We start from the raw sequence: 18,705 nt of genomic DNA, 5'->3' as shown, positions 1-18,705 counted from the left end.
ATGTTAGGGAAGGGGGGAAATGGAAAAAATAAATTTGAATCTTTTAATGAGAAACAAAATTTTCAGATTTCTCTAATTACCACAAGCGAACTCTTTTCCAACTTGGGGATTGAAAACAGCTTTTTGTGGTATTTTAGAGAGTTTCAGTTAATTTTATGCCATAATTGGCTATTTTGCTGCGGTTGGCAATATGCCATATTTTCCTGTATTTCCAAACCAAATTTCCTGTATTTCCCTCCAAAAAATATGGCCACCCTATATATAATGATAATAAATAAAGTAATGCAGGAATCTAAAAAATGATTTTTTCAAATAGAAATAATAACTGAGGGAAAAGAAAAAATAATTGCCATGATATTGAGAGTATCTTCTGTAGATCTGTAGTTGAGTACAGTCATCTATTGAAACTGTGGACAATCTTAAGCAGTTGTCAAATCTAAGAAAGAAATGTTTTTCCCGCGCTAGGAAAAAACGTTTCATTTTATGATGTAAAGACTCATCAAGAATGGGTTTTTCAAAATTTAACCCCTAAAAGGATCATAGATTTTTTTTCCCCTAAAAAGGTTCAAAGATTATCTAGAGAAATCATGCTGAGCCAAAACTGCTGAAAATATAAATATGAAATTTTAAATTTGGTCTACATGCTGTGTCACAACACAAATAATGGCGAATGAGTCCAATGCTCGTCTTCTCTTTACTCTCTCGTTTTGGTGCATGTGTATACTGTACGATTTTAGCATTTGCTATAGCTAGTCGGTAAAGATTGACACGATTAAAAAAATAATAATTTTAAAAAGAAACTTTCAGGGGGGGGGGGATTGATGCCTTTTCACCTGGCCCCCATAAGGATGGGGTTGACAAAGCTGAGAGCCCGGGACAACCACCATCATTGTTTTTTCATACTAATCATGCTGAGCCAAAACTGCTGAAAATATAAATATGAAATTTTATTGGTAGTGTCACTTTGTGATGCAAAGACTCACTCTAAGAAAGGGTTTCTCAAAATTCAACCCCTAAAACGATTCAAAGGATGTATGACGCAATCAATCATGGCTGAGCTAATATCGCTGAAGCTATAAATATAAAATTTTATCAGCAGTTTCATTTCATGATGTTTAAGACTAACTAAAAAGTTTTTCGAAATTTCAACCCTTATTGGGGGTTCAAAGGTTATATGGGGCAATCAATCATATCTGAGCCAAATCGCTGAAGCTATAAATAAAAAATTTGGTCAGTATTATATTTTATAATATAGGGAATCACTAAGACAAGATTTCGGAAATTTTACCCCAAGAGGTTCATGAGAGGTTGGTTATATAGGGGAAATCATCTCTAAGCAATTTTCAGATTACCGAATTCATATGAGTGAAGCCACGGGTAACAACTAGTTTACTGTAAAACAGTACAGCGATATCAAAATGCTAAAAAATTATGTAAATATTTTATGTTATATTCAGTATGTGTGGGTGAGATCAAACCTGTGCACTAGTAGGATAATGCTTTCCAATCATGAGAAACCATTCTCTAAGACAGAAGGGGTCCAACATGGAAACAGAAAGCATATTTGGTCTTTTTTTACATTAAAAAAACTCCTAAAACGGGATAAATTATTGGCCAAGTGAAGGTCTTTAAGTGGGAGTAAGTTAAGTTGTACTGATTTCTGTTTTTCTGTTTTTTCTGTTTCTATCTTTTACTACTTCAAAAAATTATGAATGCTTAAAGTTAAGGGGGCTTGGGTTGAAGCAAATTTACTATTCAAAATTTAGTTAAAGCCTGTTTAGCATTTCATTTGTGATGGAAATAGTAGTTTTGTTAGAAAACACTCCTTTTTCTTAGAAAAATGCAACCAGAAATTCACAAACCTTATAAGTTGCTGATTTCCTTGTTATATTTTTGAAAGGTACAGAATTTTCTATTCTTTATTTCAAATATTAAAAAAAAGCTTTCATTTTTGACAAAAGTAAGTGTTCGTTCTATTGCTATTCAGGAGAATGTAGAGATGCGAGGTGACAATATTCTCCTGGATGTAAAAATTTGAAAATAATTGACAGTATTCATTTTTCTTTTAAATAATCAATTTTTTTAAACTAATTTTGTTTATATTATGAAATATAAATTGGTTTTCATTGCCTGAAACATGTAAAACAAAACAATTTTTGGCATAATCGCCCCCCAATGACAACTTTTAGTTTGATTCTCTTGGTCATGATGAGAAGTTTTGAAAGATTTTTTATGAAGATTATAGAAACCTGAAGCTTGAAACCTTGAGAAAAAAATTTTTTAATTATATAAATTTTCAGAAATAATTTCAAAACAAAAAATTAAACCAAAATTGATTGATAAAAGAGAAGTTATTCTTATATAATCACCTTCATTCTAAGATGATACAGAACTGTTATTTTCTTCTATGTACTAACACTTAAATTCTGTATCACTCATATTTCTTTAAAAGTTGCGTGATTCAGCAACGTTGGTTTAATTTTTTTGCTTTCAAACTTCAATATTGCCATCTTCTTGATGGAGACAGAGAATGTTCTTGAGAATAAATTATCTTGAAGAACTACTATTATAAATTACTGAAGAATGTTAACGAAAATAATAAGAATTATTCTCAAGTTATTTATAGGGATTATTATTTAGTAATACATGTTATAACAAATATTCTTGAGAATATTCTCTGGAAAGACTTCTATAACTGAAAAATGTTCTCATCGAAGAGAATATTCTCAAGGATATTATATAAAACATATATTATAAATAACAGGAGAATATTCTTATCAAGAATATACGAGAATATTGTCAAGTTATTTGTAATAGTAGTCCTTCCAAAGATTATTCTCCTTGATGAGAATATTCTGAAAAATATTCTTGAGAATAATTTTCCTTAAGATTATTCTCGAATTTCACATCTCTGGGAGATCATTTTATAACTAAGTTTAATTGTATAAAATGTAGTAATTTGAAATAATAAACATGAAAAATTTCAAAACATGCATGTCTCTGTTTAATACGAATGGTGATATTAAAAAATTTAAGTTTCATATACGACAACGATAGAAACAAATTTCTCCATATATTTTGTATATACCTTTATAGAACAGAAACCCGTATAGGTCGGAAAATAATTTCAGTCTCTTGACATTTTGTTTCACACAGGTTTCACTGTATTTATCTGTAAATGTGATAAATTTGGTTGTTATACATAATCACTGAGCATTGTGATAAGTCGGATAAATTTCTCTATATTTAGCACTTCTGCCGGTGATTATGCATAGTACCCATGCATCATTGGTAAATTTGTTAAATTTCTTTAATTAATTTTACCAACAATTATGCATAATACCCAAGCTTTGTACCATTGATAAACGTGATAAATCGTACTATATGATGTATTAGCCATGATAATTCATTCTTGTGTTGTATCATTGTACAATAGTAAAATTTGTTATCATTTTATCATGGTCCCACTGTTCACTATTCATCACACATACTAGACCCATTTAAAATTGTTTTCATGTTTGTGAAATTCATTAATTACAGTGGGGTATTTGCATAATCACAGATAAAGATGATTAATTTCAATTATTTATCAAATTTACCCACAATACTTTTGTTTTACAATAAGTTTTGACTAGTTGGAAGTGGTCTAAACTGATGATAACTAAGAAAGCTAAAGGTGGTTTTAGTTATCTGAGGTTAAAGCCAATACATCCCTGGATTGGATTCACCTATATTATTCTTTTTATTTTCAAACTTCAAAATGTTTTAAATGTTAACATTAATAAAAAGATTTCTCATGATTGTTACATTTTGTTTTATCAGGCCCTTGAAAAAAAGTTTGAAGACTATCATGAAACAGTAGAGGAACAAGTTATCAAGCCATTGCTTGCATATTCTGAACAGTTTCCGGACATGCAAGTGAGTTATGTCCTTTTAAATAAAAGAAACAGATTTTCATCTACACTATATGTGTGTGTAGAAGTGTAGAGAAAAAAGTGTGAAAATATGCTAGTTGTGAGAGTTCCCCATTGCTTTAAGAATTACTCTTCTCAAGTTCCACAGGTCAACAAGCAGAGAGAGGGAGGTACTGGAAGATGTAGTAATAAAAAAAAGTTTTATGGATCTATCTAATTGGAAGGAAACACTGTATAAACATGTAGTATCTATACTTTTGCTTTATAGATAAAAAAGTTCCAGAACTTTTTAAATGTGTTTTTATTTAGTTGTGTTTTTTTTTTTTTTTTTTTTTTTTTTTTTTTTTGTTATGACATATTTTACATGTTACCAAAAAAAATTAAGACAAAAAAACCTTTTTGGTATTTTTGTTTTCTATGCTACTGTAGAAAGAAATGTCATAAAATTCTGAAACACACATAGGTGGCGTTTTCACGATACAGTGTAACTTCGGTTTGATAGCTAAATTTGTTGCATGAAAGTGTTCGTAATTCAAGCATTCATGTATTGAATCATAGGTCCACATAGAAAATAATGGAAACTCAAATTATTTTTCTCACCATTCTTCGCACCAGTGATGATCTTTTTCAAAGGATAAGTGCAAGTTGATTTACTTGGAATTATTGTATTTTTATGTATTTGTGTGTGTGACTCATTTTGTGTTAGGGTCTAATATTTCTGGAATGATATAGAAGAGCATTGGGTTTCATGTTGAAATCTTTCATGATCACGTAACAAGAGGATGACACTGTTTTTCATGTGTTTGGGCTGTGAATGCCACACCCATAGTCAGTGACTTTTTGATGAATTTGCCCAAATCAAACAAGGATCCTTAAACTATTCAAATATTTCACATTAGTGTATGTATATATATATATATAGTATGCATCAAAGAGAAAAGTAACAAAATCAGCTTTCAATGAAAAATTTCAAAAGTTAAGAGTATCGCGCCACAAAAGGCTGCTTTATACACATAAGCCAAAATTAAATATTATGAAAAGGTAAAAGATGAGAAGTTATTGAAAAATTGTAAAAAGGAAAAATATGGATCAATGAGGAGGTCGTTCTCAAGGGGGAACCCCCCCACATTGCTCCAAACTGCAAAAATGTTTCTAATGATGGTAAGCCTAATAGGCATAAAATTACCATCAGTTCCCCCGACATTTTTGCGATAAACAAGCTTTGGAAGTCAAACAGCAAAAATGACAATATACAATTAGAATCAAAATACGAAATAACAAATGAGTTGAGAACACAAAAATAAATATACACAAAGTGTGTTAAAAATTGAAAAATGAGAAAACTTGAAGAAAAACATACTAAAAGTAAGACTATTTTTAAAGCGTGCTTTTTTCAATATCCTTTTCAATATTTTTCAATATCCTAAAAAATATTCTTGTCAAAATAGAGATGGATGAAGACACATTTATTATAAAAAATAATCAAAAAGTGATCAATTTTTTAAAAAATGCAAAAATTGCGAGAATTGAAACTTTTGATTTTGAAAACTTATTTAATAATATTCCTCATAAAAACATCATAAATATCTGTGATAATTTATTTGTGAAATACAAAAACATTATTAACTTGGAAAAAAACTCCTGGAATAATCTAGTAAAGTTTTGCATTTTCGAAAATTAGATATTTAGGATTATAATGGATATAAGGATTATTTAGAAGCATTCTGAATTTTTAAATATCTTGAGTGGCAACGGATTTCCATCTTCTTTTCTGGGTTTCAAAATTTCACCCACACATTTCTTATAGTCAATTCAGGCGGCACGCTTTAAAAATAGTCTTACTTTTGGTATGTTTTTCTTCAAGTTTTCTCATTTTTCAATTTTTAACACACTTTGTGTATATTTATTTTTGTGTTCTCAACTCATTTGTTATTTCGTATTTTGATTCTAATTGTATATTGTCATTTTTGCTGTTTGACTTCCAAAGCTTGTTTATCGCAAAAATGTCGGGGGAACTGATGGTAATTTTATGCCTATTAGGCTTACCATCATTAGAAACATTTTTGCAGTTTGGAGCAATGTGGGGGGTTCCCCCTTGAGAACGACCTCCTCATTGATCCATATTTTTCCTTTTTACAATTTTTCAATAACTTCTCATCTTTCGCCTTTTCATAATATAATATATATATATATTAGGATAAAATACAAGAGAAATGAAGATAAAAAAAGGAAGAGGTAGTGAAAAAGTATTTTTTGAATGACAAAAGCGCTAGTGCTGCTCACTTGTTCTTTCAAAAATATATACATACAAAAATAATTATTTTAGGAAAAATGGGAAAAAAATTGAATTTTTTTATAGTGAAATAGAACCTATGCAGTGGGTCATCATCAGGTGGAACCCCATGCATGGTTCGAAAAGTGCAGGCATTTCTGAAGGGTGGCTATGCCTAATTGCATTAAAAATACCAACCCTTGTTCCCCGACGCCTGCCTTCTCAAAAACATGTTGGACGAAAAAAAAATATAATGAAGAAATGTTAAAAATACAATATTAGAAAAAATATATACAGAGCTTCAGATTATAAGCTCAAAGAAGCATGAAAAAAATATGTACGAAGTTACAGGAATATCATTACAGTGAATATTTTACAAGGATTATGTAAAAAGTCAAAAATAAATTAAAAATTCCAAAAATGTAGTAAAAAAAATCACCTGACATACCTCAAGAATGGGGAGACAGTTGTTTTGATGATTTTTCTGGAAATGTCGTTGAGAAGGCGGTTGGAATACTGTTGCCAGATGCAATTTTGAAAAAAAATTGAGGAGTACTATATTGAATTCCTGTTTATTATTACAAATGTGTCAGAATCTACAAATTTGAGAAAAGAGTGTTTCTGAATATTTTGGTGTTGATGTTTGAATGCCAGTGGCTTAAACTGTTAACAGAAAAATCAAAGTTAAATCTATTTTTCATTTTTTTAAATTGATTTTTAAAAATCTAAGTTTCTTTTGTCATAAACACCTGTTTTTCATTTATTGTTATTTTTGTATATTTTTATATCCAGGAACATTATTATGTCGTCTTTTGTGGTTTCCTTCAGAGAAAGCTCTTCAGTATAGATGTTGGGGAAAATGCTGTTAAAATTGCATTTGTTGAAAATGATTAGATCGTCAATGTAACGAAAGCCAACGAAGTTGTATTGCAGTTTGGATTTTTGTTCATAGCAGTGTAGAAAAAGGTTGGCAAGGGCGCTCAAATAGCAGGTTTCTATTGGTATTCCTTTAATCTGCTTGTGGATATGTATTCCATTGTAAAGAAAGTTTTCAAGAATGCAGAAGTTAACAAGGTTTTCCCAGTGTGTGAAATTAAATTTAAGGGAGCCTTCTCTCCCATATTTTTGAAAGAGATGAAAACATACGTCAATGAGTTTAATGTGTGGTATGCTGGTGAAGAGGTTTTTGAAATCATATGTGCAAATGTGAGAAATTTTATTGTTGATATAGTCAAGAACCTTATAGTTGTTGTTAATGATAATGTCTTCTTCGATGAGTGAGTGTATATTGTTTAGCACTTTAGAAAACATTTTTCCTGCAGCATTGTTGTAGCTTTCTGTCCCACATGTTACAAATCTGAATTTTATTGGTTGCTTATGGAATTTAACTGTGGCAAAAAGATATAGAAATGTGAGAGAGTCATGTTTAGTTCCAAGTTTTTTGTCAAATGCAAGAATTCTTTTTTTGATTATGTTAGAGCTATTGTTTATGAGAGAATAGGTGTTGGTATTTGTATATTCCTGTAGAAATAGTTTTTTGAAGAAAAATTTGCATATGATGCTAAAGTTATTATTAGCGTTATCAACTGTAGTGCATGAAAATGGCTGTTTGAGTTTCTTATGCTTGAACGCAGGGATGCATTCATGAAGAATTTTTGTTCGTGTGTGTTGTTGTGTTTCAAAAAGGAGGCTTTTTACATCCTTCAAGAACTTGATTTTCCATTCTCTGAAGCCTTGAATAGGCCAGCTATATTTCCTAGCAATTTTCAAGATGAAGATATTTATTTCTTTTGAGAGATGGTCAATAATTGTGTTCACAGTAAAATAGTTTTCAAGTCTGAATTTTGCTCCTTTTGACACGATTTCTTTGAGTTTACTATTTTTTATGATATCAAGGTTGCCTGTAATCATATGTCATGAAAGCTATTTACAAATTCTTTGAATTCTTGTCTACTGCATTGACAGTCTTCCTCATTGATGAGATTGAGATTCTGGCTGTAGTGATTACAGTTGCAAGTAGTACTTTTTAGTGTTTTTACATATTTGAAAGAGATACTTATATCAAATTCCTTGTGAAGAGGGAAGAACTGGCTGTTTCTGCAGAGAATAGACCTGAAGCCAATAGAGTTGAAGCGTTTATTGTTGAGTGTGATAACAAAGTTTTCTATTGGCTTTTGAGTAATCTTGTTGAAACTGAGAGAGGTGATGTTGAGTTTGTATTTGAAAAGATCAAGAATTATATCTTTGATATTGTCGTTGTGTGTGTGGAATGTGAATTTATCAAGTTTATTTTTAATGAACCAAATGATACTCTTGTTTTTGGCTGAAAAAATGTCTGTTTTTATGTTGTGAATTAAGTCCACGTTTATATATTTATGATTGTGTTTGAGAATGATGTTTAAAAGATATTGATTGTCTTTCTTGCTGCACCTGCATCCTCAGTAGTATTTGCATTTTCCATTGTGTATATAGTTCAAGATGCTGTATATGCATGTGTTTTTTTTTTGTTGACGGTGTTTTCCCCATTAAAGAGACTGTTTAATCCATATGGATAAAGGGTTTTGTATTTGCATATGAATAGGTTTTCAAGTGCAAGTCTTTTTTCCAGATTCTTTTCTGTGCCAAGAATTGAAATTTCAATGTTTTCTAATGAGTGTTTTTGAAAATGAAGAAACTCTGTCTTTCTTTTGGTGTGGCCCAAAGTTCTTGATATCAGATCTGTGTAGATTTATATGAATGTTGAGACTATTTCTTTCATGTCCAATGTACTTAATTTTACAATTTGAATATGTTATCATATATACAACATTTTTACTTTTGCAAAAGATTTGCTCCCCTTCTTTTATTTGTGCTCTGTTAGTTACTGGGCAGATTTTACATCTTTTGTTATTACAACAAGAAAATATTTTCTCTGGTAGCTTATTAACCAAGATAGTCCCCCAAGCAAGATCAACCTCAGGGCCCCTTGTTTGAGCTCTCGACAGACCTGATTCCATTGAAGTTATATCTTTTGTGTTCTTGTTTAGTTTTTTAAGTAATATTGTGTCAAAAATGTTATTTGTTGGGCTACATCAAAAGAGGAACTCAATGGTGTGTGAAAGAAAAAAAATATATATATGAATATACTTGTTAGCGCTCTAGGCTGCTAGAACAATGAACTCATAATGTATAGTAGGATAAAATACAAGAGAAATGAAGAGGTAGTGAAAAAGTATCTTTTGAATCACAAAAGTGCTAGTGCTGCTCACTTGTTCTTTTTAAAAAAAAAAAAAAATTATATATATATATATACACAAAAAAAGAATTATTTTAATAAAAAGGAAGAAAAAATTGAATTTTTTGAGTGGGAAATTGAACCTATGCAGTGGGTCTTCATCGGGGCAACCCCACGCATGGTTCGAAAAGTGTAAGCATTTCTGAAAGGTGGCTATGCCTAATTGTATTAAACAGATTAATCTGAAGCTGTGTATGTATTTTTCTCACATTGTATTTTTAACATTTTTAAGTAAGGGAATTCCAGAGGAGATCTTTTGCAGGTAAGTTTCATGAAGACTGTTTTAGAGATGTTTAGGAGTAGTTGCCAAGATGAGCACCATTCATATGTAGTGTTAAGGTTGTGCTGGAGAGAATCTTGGTCAGATCTGTTGCAAATTGTTTGGTAAATAATGAAATCATTGACAAAAAGTCTGATGGAGCTATTGATTGATATTGGTAGGTCATTAATATAAATTAGAAATAATAAAGAGAAGAGGATCGATCCTTCAGGCATGCCAGTTTTGATTCTGAGGTATGAGGAGTTTTGGTCCTTGAAACAGACAAACTGACTGCGATCAACAAACAAGGCCGCCACCCATTTCAGTAATTCAACATAGACCAAGGTTTTGGATTTTGAGAACAAGTTTACTTTGGGGGGCCCCCTGTCAAATGCTTTGGAAAAATCCAAGTATATGATATCAGTTTGTAGATTGTTGTCAATACTATTAGTCAAGTTTTTAATGAAAAGGGCTAATTGGTACTATTTGGAAACAGCTAATGAGATGATCTAAAGCCATGTTGGTTAAGGAAAAAAAAAGTTAATTGAGTCAAGGTGTGAATGGATTTCCTTGGCAACTATGTGCTCAAAAAACTTACAGCAGGTAGAGTTGAAGGCGATTGGTCTAAAATTTAGGGGTTTGAAGAGTGGACCTGATTTATGAATAAGTAAAATTAATTTTCCAGTCAGAGGGCTAGCAGAAGGTATTCAATGAGACATTGAAATGAGTAAAAGATAGTTGAAAATTTCATCTGCACAAAATTTGAGAATATATGGTTTGGGACCACATCTAAGCCAGTGGAATGTGATTTCAATTTTTTAATAGATTTGAGAGGCTATCTTTAGAGAAAAAAAAAATTAGACTGGACTTATGAAGGGAGTTGGAAAAAGAGTATTGGGGGGATCGGAAGAGAAAACAGAGGGGAAAGCCTGATTGAAGAAAGAAAAGTTCTTTTGACCAAAGCTGGTATTTCTGACTAATCACATTTATTGTGACATGCAAGTGGCAATGTTGTTCTCACTTTCTTAGAAGTTTAAAAGCTGCAGAGGACACCAACAATACATCAAGGAAATGTGGTACAAAAAGATAGAAAATGGCTGATGTAATAAAAATAGGCAGAAAGAGAATTCTGGTAATGAAAAAACAATGTCCCTGGTTGAGGGAATAAAATTATTGGTAGATGTGTTTGTGGAATATGGATCCATCCAGATTATGAGTATCTGGATTAGAGAAGTTTTACTATACATCTAGATTGCAAGAAGATTTAGATTTAATTCTTTACATACAGTCAAACCTACTAGTCTTGAACAGCATAGAAAAATAGTCTAGTGGATAATTAATGCTTTTTCAACTATGGGGAACCTCTTTAAGACAGAAACTGTTTAATGCGGAAATGGAAGGCATATTTTGCCAGATAAATTTTTCAGCTAAAAAACCTGCTGAAACAAAGAATTTTTGGCCAAGTGTAAGTTTTAGTCTTTTGGATTGGAGGAAGTTAAGTTATACTGATCCCCCCCCCCTCATTAAGAAACACTTTCACTTTTTGGAAAAACTATAAATGCTTATTATCTATCTCAACTGGTTTTGGAAGTAAGGGATTGGGCTTGGGTGGAAGCAGATTTGCTATTCAAAATTTGGTAAAAGCTCATTTAACATTGCATCTATGATGGAAATGGTGGCTTTTGTTAGAAAACACTTCTTTTTCTTAGAAAAATATTGTAATTTCCATTTAAGAGAGACTGATATATTATTTGCATGTTTTGGCTACTGCAGAGATTTTCATTCATTGTAGAGATCGCCACCAGCCACAAGAAACATGTATTGAATTTTAACACAAAAATTGAATTCATAGAGGCAAACAAAAGTAATATTTATGCGTTACAGAGGTGTAAATTCTTTCACAAATGTTATTGGTTGTTGATCTCGTCACTATTTTTAAGTACACAATTTTTTATATTTTAAATATTAAAAATTTTTCACTTTTGACAAAGGTAAGTGTTCATTCTATTACTATTCAGGAGCCATGGGCGGTGTTACGGGGGGCGTGGGGGGGGCAATGCCCCCCCCCCCCCCAGCGTCACAGGTGGACTCAACTGATCTAATGTATATATGAGTTGACATCATCATCGTGCCCCTCCCAGCAATAATGACCTTGCCCCCCCCCCCCAGACTTCCAAGTCAATCTCCGCCTATGTCAGGAGCACATTTTATATTGAAGTTTAACTACTGGCACATTAAATATGAAATTTCAAATGTATTGTAATTTGAAACAGCAGACATGAAAAAATTCAAAATAATAATATCCATGTTTCTGTTTAATACTTGTTGGTTTATAGTAGTTAAAGTGAAATTGTCAAAGTTTAAGTTTTGCGAAATGATAGAAATAAATCACTGCATATATTTTTGTGTGCACCTTTGTAAAACAGAAACCGGTCTGGAACGGTAAATAATTTCAATCTCTTGATGTTCCATTTCCTACAGGTTTCAGTGTATAATATAAAAGTGTTAATTTAGAGCAAGGAACCTGTATTAAAATTTTCTAAATTTCTACTGCGAATGGTTCAATAAATCATTGTAAAATGTGAGTAGTTTGAGGTACAAAAAAATAATTCTTTGATTATCTTTTCAGCAAAAAGTTTTGAAACGTAGAAGAAAGTTGCTTGATTATGACAATTGTCGTCACATAATCCAAAACTTGGAACAAAATCCTAAAAAGAAGGAAGAATCAAAAATAAATAAGGTAATTAATTTGAAAGAAATTGAAATACAGTAGATGTGTGTGTGCCACATTCTTAACTGTTTGGTTACGTATTGATAGCAGATAGTAAGACTTTCTTTTTTAATATCCTGAAACATTTCAAGGCATTGAATATATTTAATAATTTTTCATAAATCACCATTTAGAATTATAATTAATAGTGTCATATAATTTTATATGTAGATTTTGTATTGTCTCTGGTTATTTTTGTTTTCTAGTAATGATTTCTTAGTTTTGAAAAATGTCTTCTCTTAGTTTTATAAGTACAAGTTTATCTTTTTTCTTTTGTGTAACTTTAGCATTACTGTTAGTATGTCTTGGCTTCACTTAGTAAAGTGTGATTGTGTGTGACGCTTTCCTTGGTTTAGTGGTGTAGTACCAGATTGTTTCAAGTGTGAGGGGTGTTCAGATAGAGCTAGGTTGAAGCTTGAGGTTAATGCATTACGGGAGAAAGTTAGGGTTCTGTAGAGCCTAGGAATAATCGAGGGATCTGCTCATAAAATAGTAATGATTATGAACATAGACAGTTCAGAAAGGAATAGTTGGTTGTAGATGAGATAAAGGAGGGGGGGGGGCTATATGATATTGGTATGTTTATCAGCAATTTTATGGTTAGGGGAACAGATAGGGATGAATCATTTTTATACATCTCTGGATGTGATTCTTTTGAAATACATCAAAATCTTCCAACAACGGCCACTAACAGGACCATAAAAATGTGGCCGCTATTGGGAGGTGGCCATTATTGGGAACGGTAGTTTTATTTCTGGAAAAAACAACTAAAATTTGAGATCCACGTACATAGCATGTGAAATGACAATTCATTCTGTAACTGATTATGATAGTTAAATAATTGTTACATTAAAATATATCATTGTATTTTGATAATATTATAAAAATTTATTTATTGATCTACAGCACTATTATGACATCCTAAATTCAGATTTGCAGTGCTGAGGTAGAACAAAACAAGTGAGAAAAACTGATATGGACCAAGACTGTGTACCAGCAACCCCAACTAGTTTTTTGTTCACACTGGACCTTCAACCAGACCTTCTTTCCAAGGTGTTCTTAAGTTCAATCCGATAGCTGAAGACATAGGCACTGACATACATTCTTGTTAAAAAACAAAGATTGTCACATCCTTCTCAAAAAATTATACTATGGTTTTTACCGTACTGTCCAAAAATACCCTGGACATTTCTATTCCTATTTGCGAGCACCATTTTTTTATACGGGACCATCCCTTGGAGTAGGGAGTGCTAAATAAACATAGGGTTTCTAATAATCGGATAACTTGCATATCCCTCTAGAGATTGAGAACTAATTGAAATTACTTATTTCTAGTGATTGAATTAGAGTGCTGACAACAGGTCTCTTCTGTTGTCCCCTATATATTATCCCTTCAAGTTTTTTCGCTCTCCACTGCCTTTAATACACCCATCTAGCATTTATACCCAGGAAAATAAAGCATACATAATCTTCCTTCTCCTATAAAGTTTGGGGAGCGGGAAAACTCCCTTAAAAATCTGCTTGAAAATTATTTTTCTCATCGCGATATGTGTATTTTTTTTTTTTTTTCAGACTCCATGTCCAAAGTGGCCGTTATTCAGAAATCGTAGCTCGGAAGTTTCTTGTAATGTTAAGTCTATGGAACACGTTCGGTTCCAACAAAATGTGACTGTTGTTCTGAGATTACTGTTGTTTGGAGGTGGGCGTTAGAGGGGGGGGGGTTTATTGTATATCTGGTAGGAAAGGCGGAAAGAATCTTCATGATTCACACATGAAATTATATTTGCATGCTAGAGAGTGTAATGAACAGAGCCATTATGTCGAAACTGCATGGGTTGAGCTTGAACACAAAAAGCACCATAAACTTATAGTAGGAATTGGCTCTAACTCACCAAATAGGGATTCTCTCTCTCAAACCATATCTCCAACCTTCATGATGAAATTCCCTACATGTGTAAGCATAATAGGGTGATAATTTTAGGGGATTTCTGATTTCACTGCATATATTCAAATATGAATGTCTAATACAGAAGAATGGAAGCCATTCTTTTTCAGCATCCTCAAGTAAACAAATTTCTTGTACAAAAAAATGGCAACAGGCCATTGATGTTTACAAACTTTTTTTCACACAGCTATTGCAAAATATTTCTAAATATAAGTTTCGTATGGATGAAATACTCTGTATATAAAGTTGAATTGCTTTTAAAACATACCTCCATCCTAATATGTGTACATTCATCTTAACTAAACCCCGAAACTTCTTTAACTCCTAATCCCATCTCGTCTGTAATCACCACAAAATTTGTTAATCGCGACAGTACCCAATTGTCCGGGGAAAATATGTTGTAAAAAAGTTTGTATGTATGTTGTTTTTTTTTTTGACACTAAATAAAGTGTTCCATACTCTGCCACGAAGCTGGGCTGGAAGAGATCTCGGCAACGGGATAAGTCCAGTGGCAAAGTTCTGGCGTTCATTCATTCATGTATATAAAGTTGCAGGAGTATGAGTTGGTAAATATATTTTAGTAATATAATTTTAGTTATAATAATACACAAAAAAATAAGTAAATGTAAGTAATGGCTGAAACAAATATGCTGAACAAAGAAATATAAAGTCACCATCTATAAGAGAAATGAACTTGAAACTTGCTGTTGTTTTTGGATTGGCGCCTTCTGTAAATTAATACAATGAAAAATTCTGGGTGCAGTGTATGCAAGGATCCGGAGAGATAGACAAGGGCTGAATTCAAAATCAGTTAAATCTATCTTAAAATGCATGGACAATTTCACAAAGAAAATGGAGAACTTCAAAGCCATTTGGATTTATTAGTCATATATCAGACATGTTGTGGACAAAAGATTTCTTAATTTCTACGCTCCACAGTTCTGCACATGATCGCTATTTGCTTTTTTCTCTTTCTTACACTTGTAGAACTTCTAGAACAAATCCAACGTCACCTCACAGGATGTGATAGCACAATTCAGTCCAGAGCTACTCAAATTATTAGCTGCGTGGAACCTCAATTTTGGTTTCCTAAATTGGCAGCACTGTTGCAGCAGTTGATGTCAGCTCGATGTCAATGAGTGCTTATTACATGACATGCTCTTTCAAATGTGATATCATTCATTCCTGTATCTTTTATGGTTTTCAAGTTATCAAGTTTTTCATGATCCACACTTTTCATTACACAAACAAATTTAACGTGGTACCCCTGTTTCAAAAGGTAAAATTTATTCTGTATCAACAGCAAGAGTGTAGAAGATTTGTAACACATAAATTGAGTGACAACAGTTTGATGGGATGATGGGGAACAAATTTTAATTTTATTATTCTGGATTGCAACAGTGAATGTTCATGGAATATACATTTACCATTCAGAAAATAAATTTTTAAGCAAAAATGCATTTCAAAATATATAAGAATTTATGAAAAACAAGAATATTTAAGTTCTAAGCGTTCTGGACTACCAGTTTAAAAACTCAATTCATCATGATTTGATTAACACTAGAACTGCGGAATGGGTCAATTCGACCCAAATTAAAATTTGTTTTCATTTATCTCAAAAATTATAAAAAATCTCTCAGATGATAAAAAAAATTGTCTTTTCATTGTATCATATGTGAATATTAATTTACAAAAATTTTATTCTCTTCACATTTTGTAATCCAGAGCTACTTATATCTAGAACCGCAGTTTGGGCCATTTTGAGCTATCATACTATTCTATAAGAAAAAAGGGATGCACAATTTTAATGGAATTGGTCCCCCCCCCCTAAAATGTATTTCTAAATTAAGATAGTGAAAAATACAGGTCTCTCAAGGCCAATGTATTGTCTGAGATTATCTTTTTTTCAATGAAGGAACTGCAAGTAGAGCTAAACATTTTTTCTTTTGTGAACTTGAATACCTGTTATTCTGATGAGCCTTAGTAAGGTTTTGGCAAAGTAAAAACTCAACTGTAGAAAAAAAGTGGAGCTGAAATTTTTTGTATAAAAAGGTGCCACAAAAAAGGAATAAATTCCGGCTTGCAGTTGAGATTGACACCAAGTACGTTTTGAACATATTTCCTAACCTTGGGAAGGATTAGTGTCCAACAAATCTCTCTTTCAGAAGGCGTAGTGATGCAATTGATCAAGCCATTTGAGAACAAGGGCAGAAATGTCACAACTGACAAATTTTTTCATTGCATTGAAGCTGACTCAAATGCTAGAAGTCAAAATTATGATCTTAGTAGGGATGGTAAGATGAAATTGAAGAGAAGTACCTCATGCAATAAATATAGTGAAACTACAGTTGTGTGAAACATCACTACTGTAAAACAATGATGGCACATTGAAAACTTATCAGGGAAAGAAAGATATAAATGTAAGTCAGCACGTTTCATCTGACAGTCTATATTGACAGTAATAGCCCCAAAAAGCTTTGAAAACTTTCACGCTACAATTCAACAAAATTTGTTGTAAATGTAGCCGATCAAATGGCCAAAAAATATTTGCTGAAGGTAGCATCAAGGAGGTGGGCTGCCCATGTTTTCTACAACATCCTAGATGTCGCTATAATAAATTCCTGGATTTTATACAGAATGGCAAAACTTTTTTGGACGCAGTATCTCTAAAATCTTATTGAAGAACTATGTTCATCATACATGTCGCCCTTGCACAAAAAGTAAACAATCATGCGCTCCTGATCATGCAACTGTTCTTGAGCTATAAAAAAAAAATGAAACAAGTTCAATGTTAGGTAACATCAAAATATGGGAACAAAACTTAATTTTTGCGTGGGTCTTCAACATGTGGTAAATGTACAAGAATCACAAAAAAAAAAATGAATTGATCCACACTTCTCCTCATAAATTTCATTTATCGGTAAGAAATCAATGCTTAATCAACTGAATCATATTACAAACTTAATTTGGCAATTAATTTTACACGCTTTTACATCTTTGTCATATTATGGGTTTGTGTAAAAGAAGTTTTTGTATTGAATAGTGTAAATACTGCATACAAAATCATTTTACTGAATTACATCTTTTTTTTAGCTAATTTTCAAGCCCATTTTATATTCATAAACACAAATATAATTTTCCATTATTGAATACACAAGTAAACAAAGTTAAATATGAGTAGGGGAAAACAAAGGAGCTGAAAATAAAAATTTCCACTTTTGTGATGGAACACAGTTTCTTCACAGTTTGGTTCAATTTGACTCAGTCCGCAGTTCTAGGTATACCAAAAGTGCCACAGTTCTAGTGTTAAATGCACTGATTTCATAAGGGGGGCAGCAAAATATAAAGTCTGTTAGCTCCAAAATAGTATTAAGTTTCCATTCGACTTTACGAACGATTACACTTTTTGATAAGCAATATCAATTTCAACAAAGCATAGTCTCCTCAAAAGCCATAATTTCTTGTTACTCATCAAGTATGGTGGGTGGCACATACAAAAAAAATTATGTATGCTTCTAAGAATTGGTCCTAGCAAGTGCACGCACACACCCACAGAACATGCTGTAAATGAGCACGCTACCTAGCAACAATCAAGCAGGGGTTTTTTTTTTTTCAATTTTTTTATGATATATGTATTCTAGACCATTGTTAGGATCAAAAAATAAAAGTCACTGGTTCCACGGATTAGTGAATACAAGAACTTAATGGTCTGCAGACATCATGAGTGGTCCGCTAAACAAAATCTGTTCTGAATAATACTTTCTCTAATCCACTTTCTCCTAAATATATTATTATTTAGAAAAATGATATACCACACAAATAGTGCAAAAAGCCATATAAAAAAAACAGAACTGTAGTAAAAATTTATTAAACCACCACTGTGTTGATTCTATGGCTTTATTGACAAAACAAGAGGCATTCCCCTTTTTAAATTATATTTTCAGAAAATATATTGCAAAAGTTATTTTCTTCTGAGAAAATATAAATTGAATGGTTTGCTAAGATTCAAAGCGCAACATTAATTAATTAAATGAAAAAAAGCAGCATCTCATAAATTCATGTCTTTATTTTCATTTTATAGCATATTCAGCAAAAAATAAGACACTTCCAGGTGTCAAAGCTACCCAGACCGACGAAGAAAAAAGGACTGGAATAGACTATGTGGCCTCAGGAATAAGGTGGGAGGAGGCAGACAGAAAAGATAAAAATTTATTAGATGGATGCTAAAGGATTGAGAAACAGCTGATACAACTGACATTGATATTTTCTAT

At 32.0% G+C, this 18,705-nt stretch overlaps 1 protein-coding gene across 4 annotated transcripts in view; it reads left to right on the top strand.

The window, feature by feature from the left end:
• The window catches only part of LOC149080327 (bridging integrator 2-like), a 428,403-nt gene that overhangs the window by 108,743 nt on the left and 300,955 nt on the right, over nt 1–18,705 (top strand). For all 4 annotated transcript variants that reach the window (XM_089239465.1, XM_089239462.1, XM_089239463.1 and 1 more), the window contains 2 exons: nt 3,823–3,918; nt 12,349–12,459. In XM_089239465.1, coding sequence (XP_089095591.1) covers nt 3,823–3,918; nt 12,349–12,459 — 207 coding nt within the window. The remainder of the gene's footprint in view (nt 1–3,822; nt 3,919–12,348; nt 12,460–18,705) is intronic.

Source organism: Pholcus phalangioides, unplaced genomic scaffold (assembly GCF_987345545.1).
Source record: "Pholcus phalangioides strain wild (caught in Gottingen) unplaced genomic scaffold, Ppha-v1.0 ptg000011l_1, whole genome shotgun sequence".
NCBI classification, from domain to species: Eukaryota; Metazoa; Arthropoda; class Arachnida; order Araneae; family Pholcidae; genus Pholcus; species Pholcus phalangioides.
This window is presented reverse-complemented; position numbering and strand designations above follow the sequence as displayed.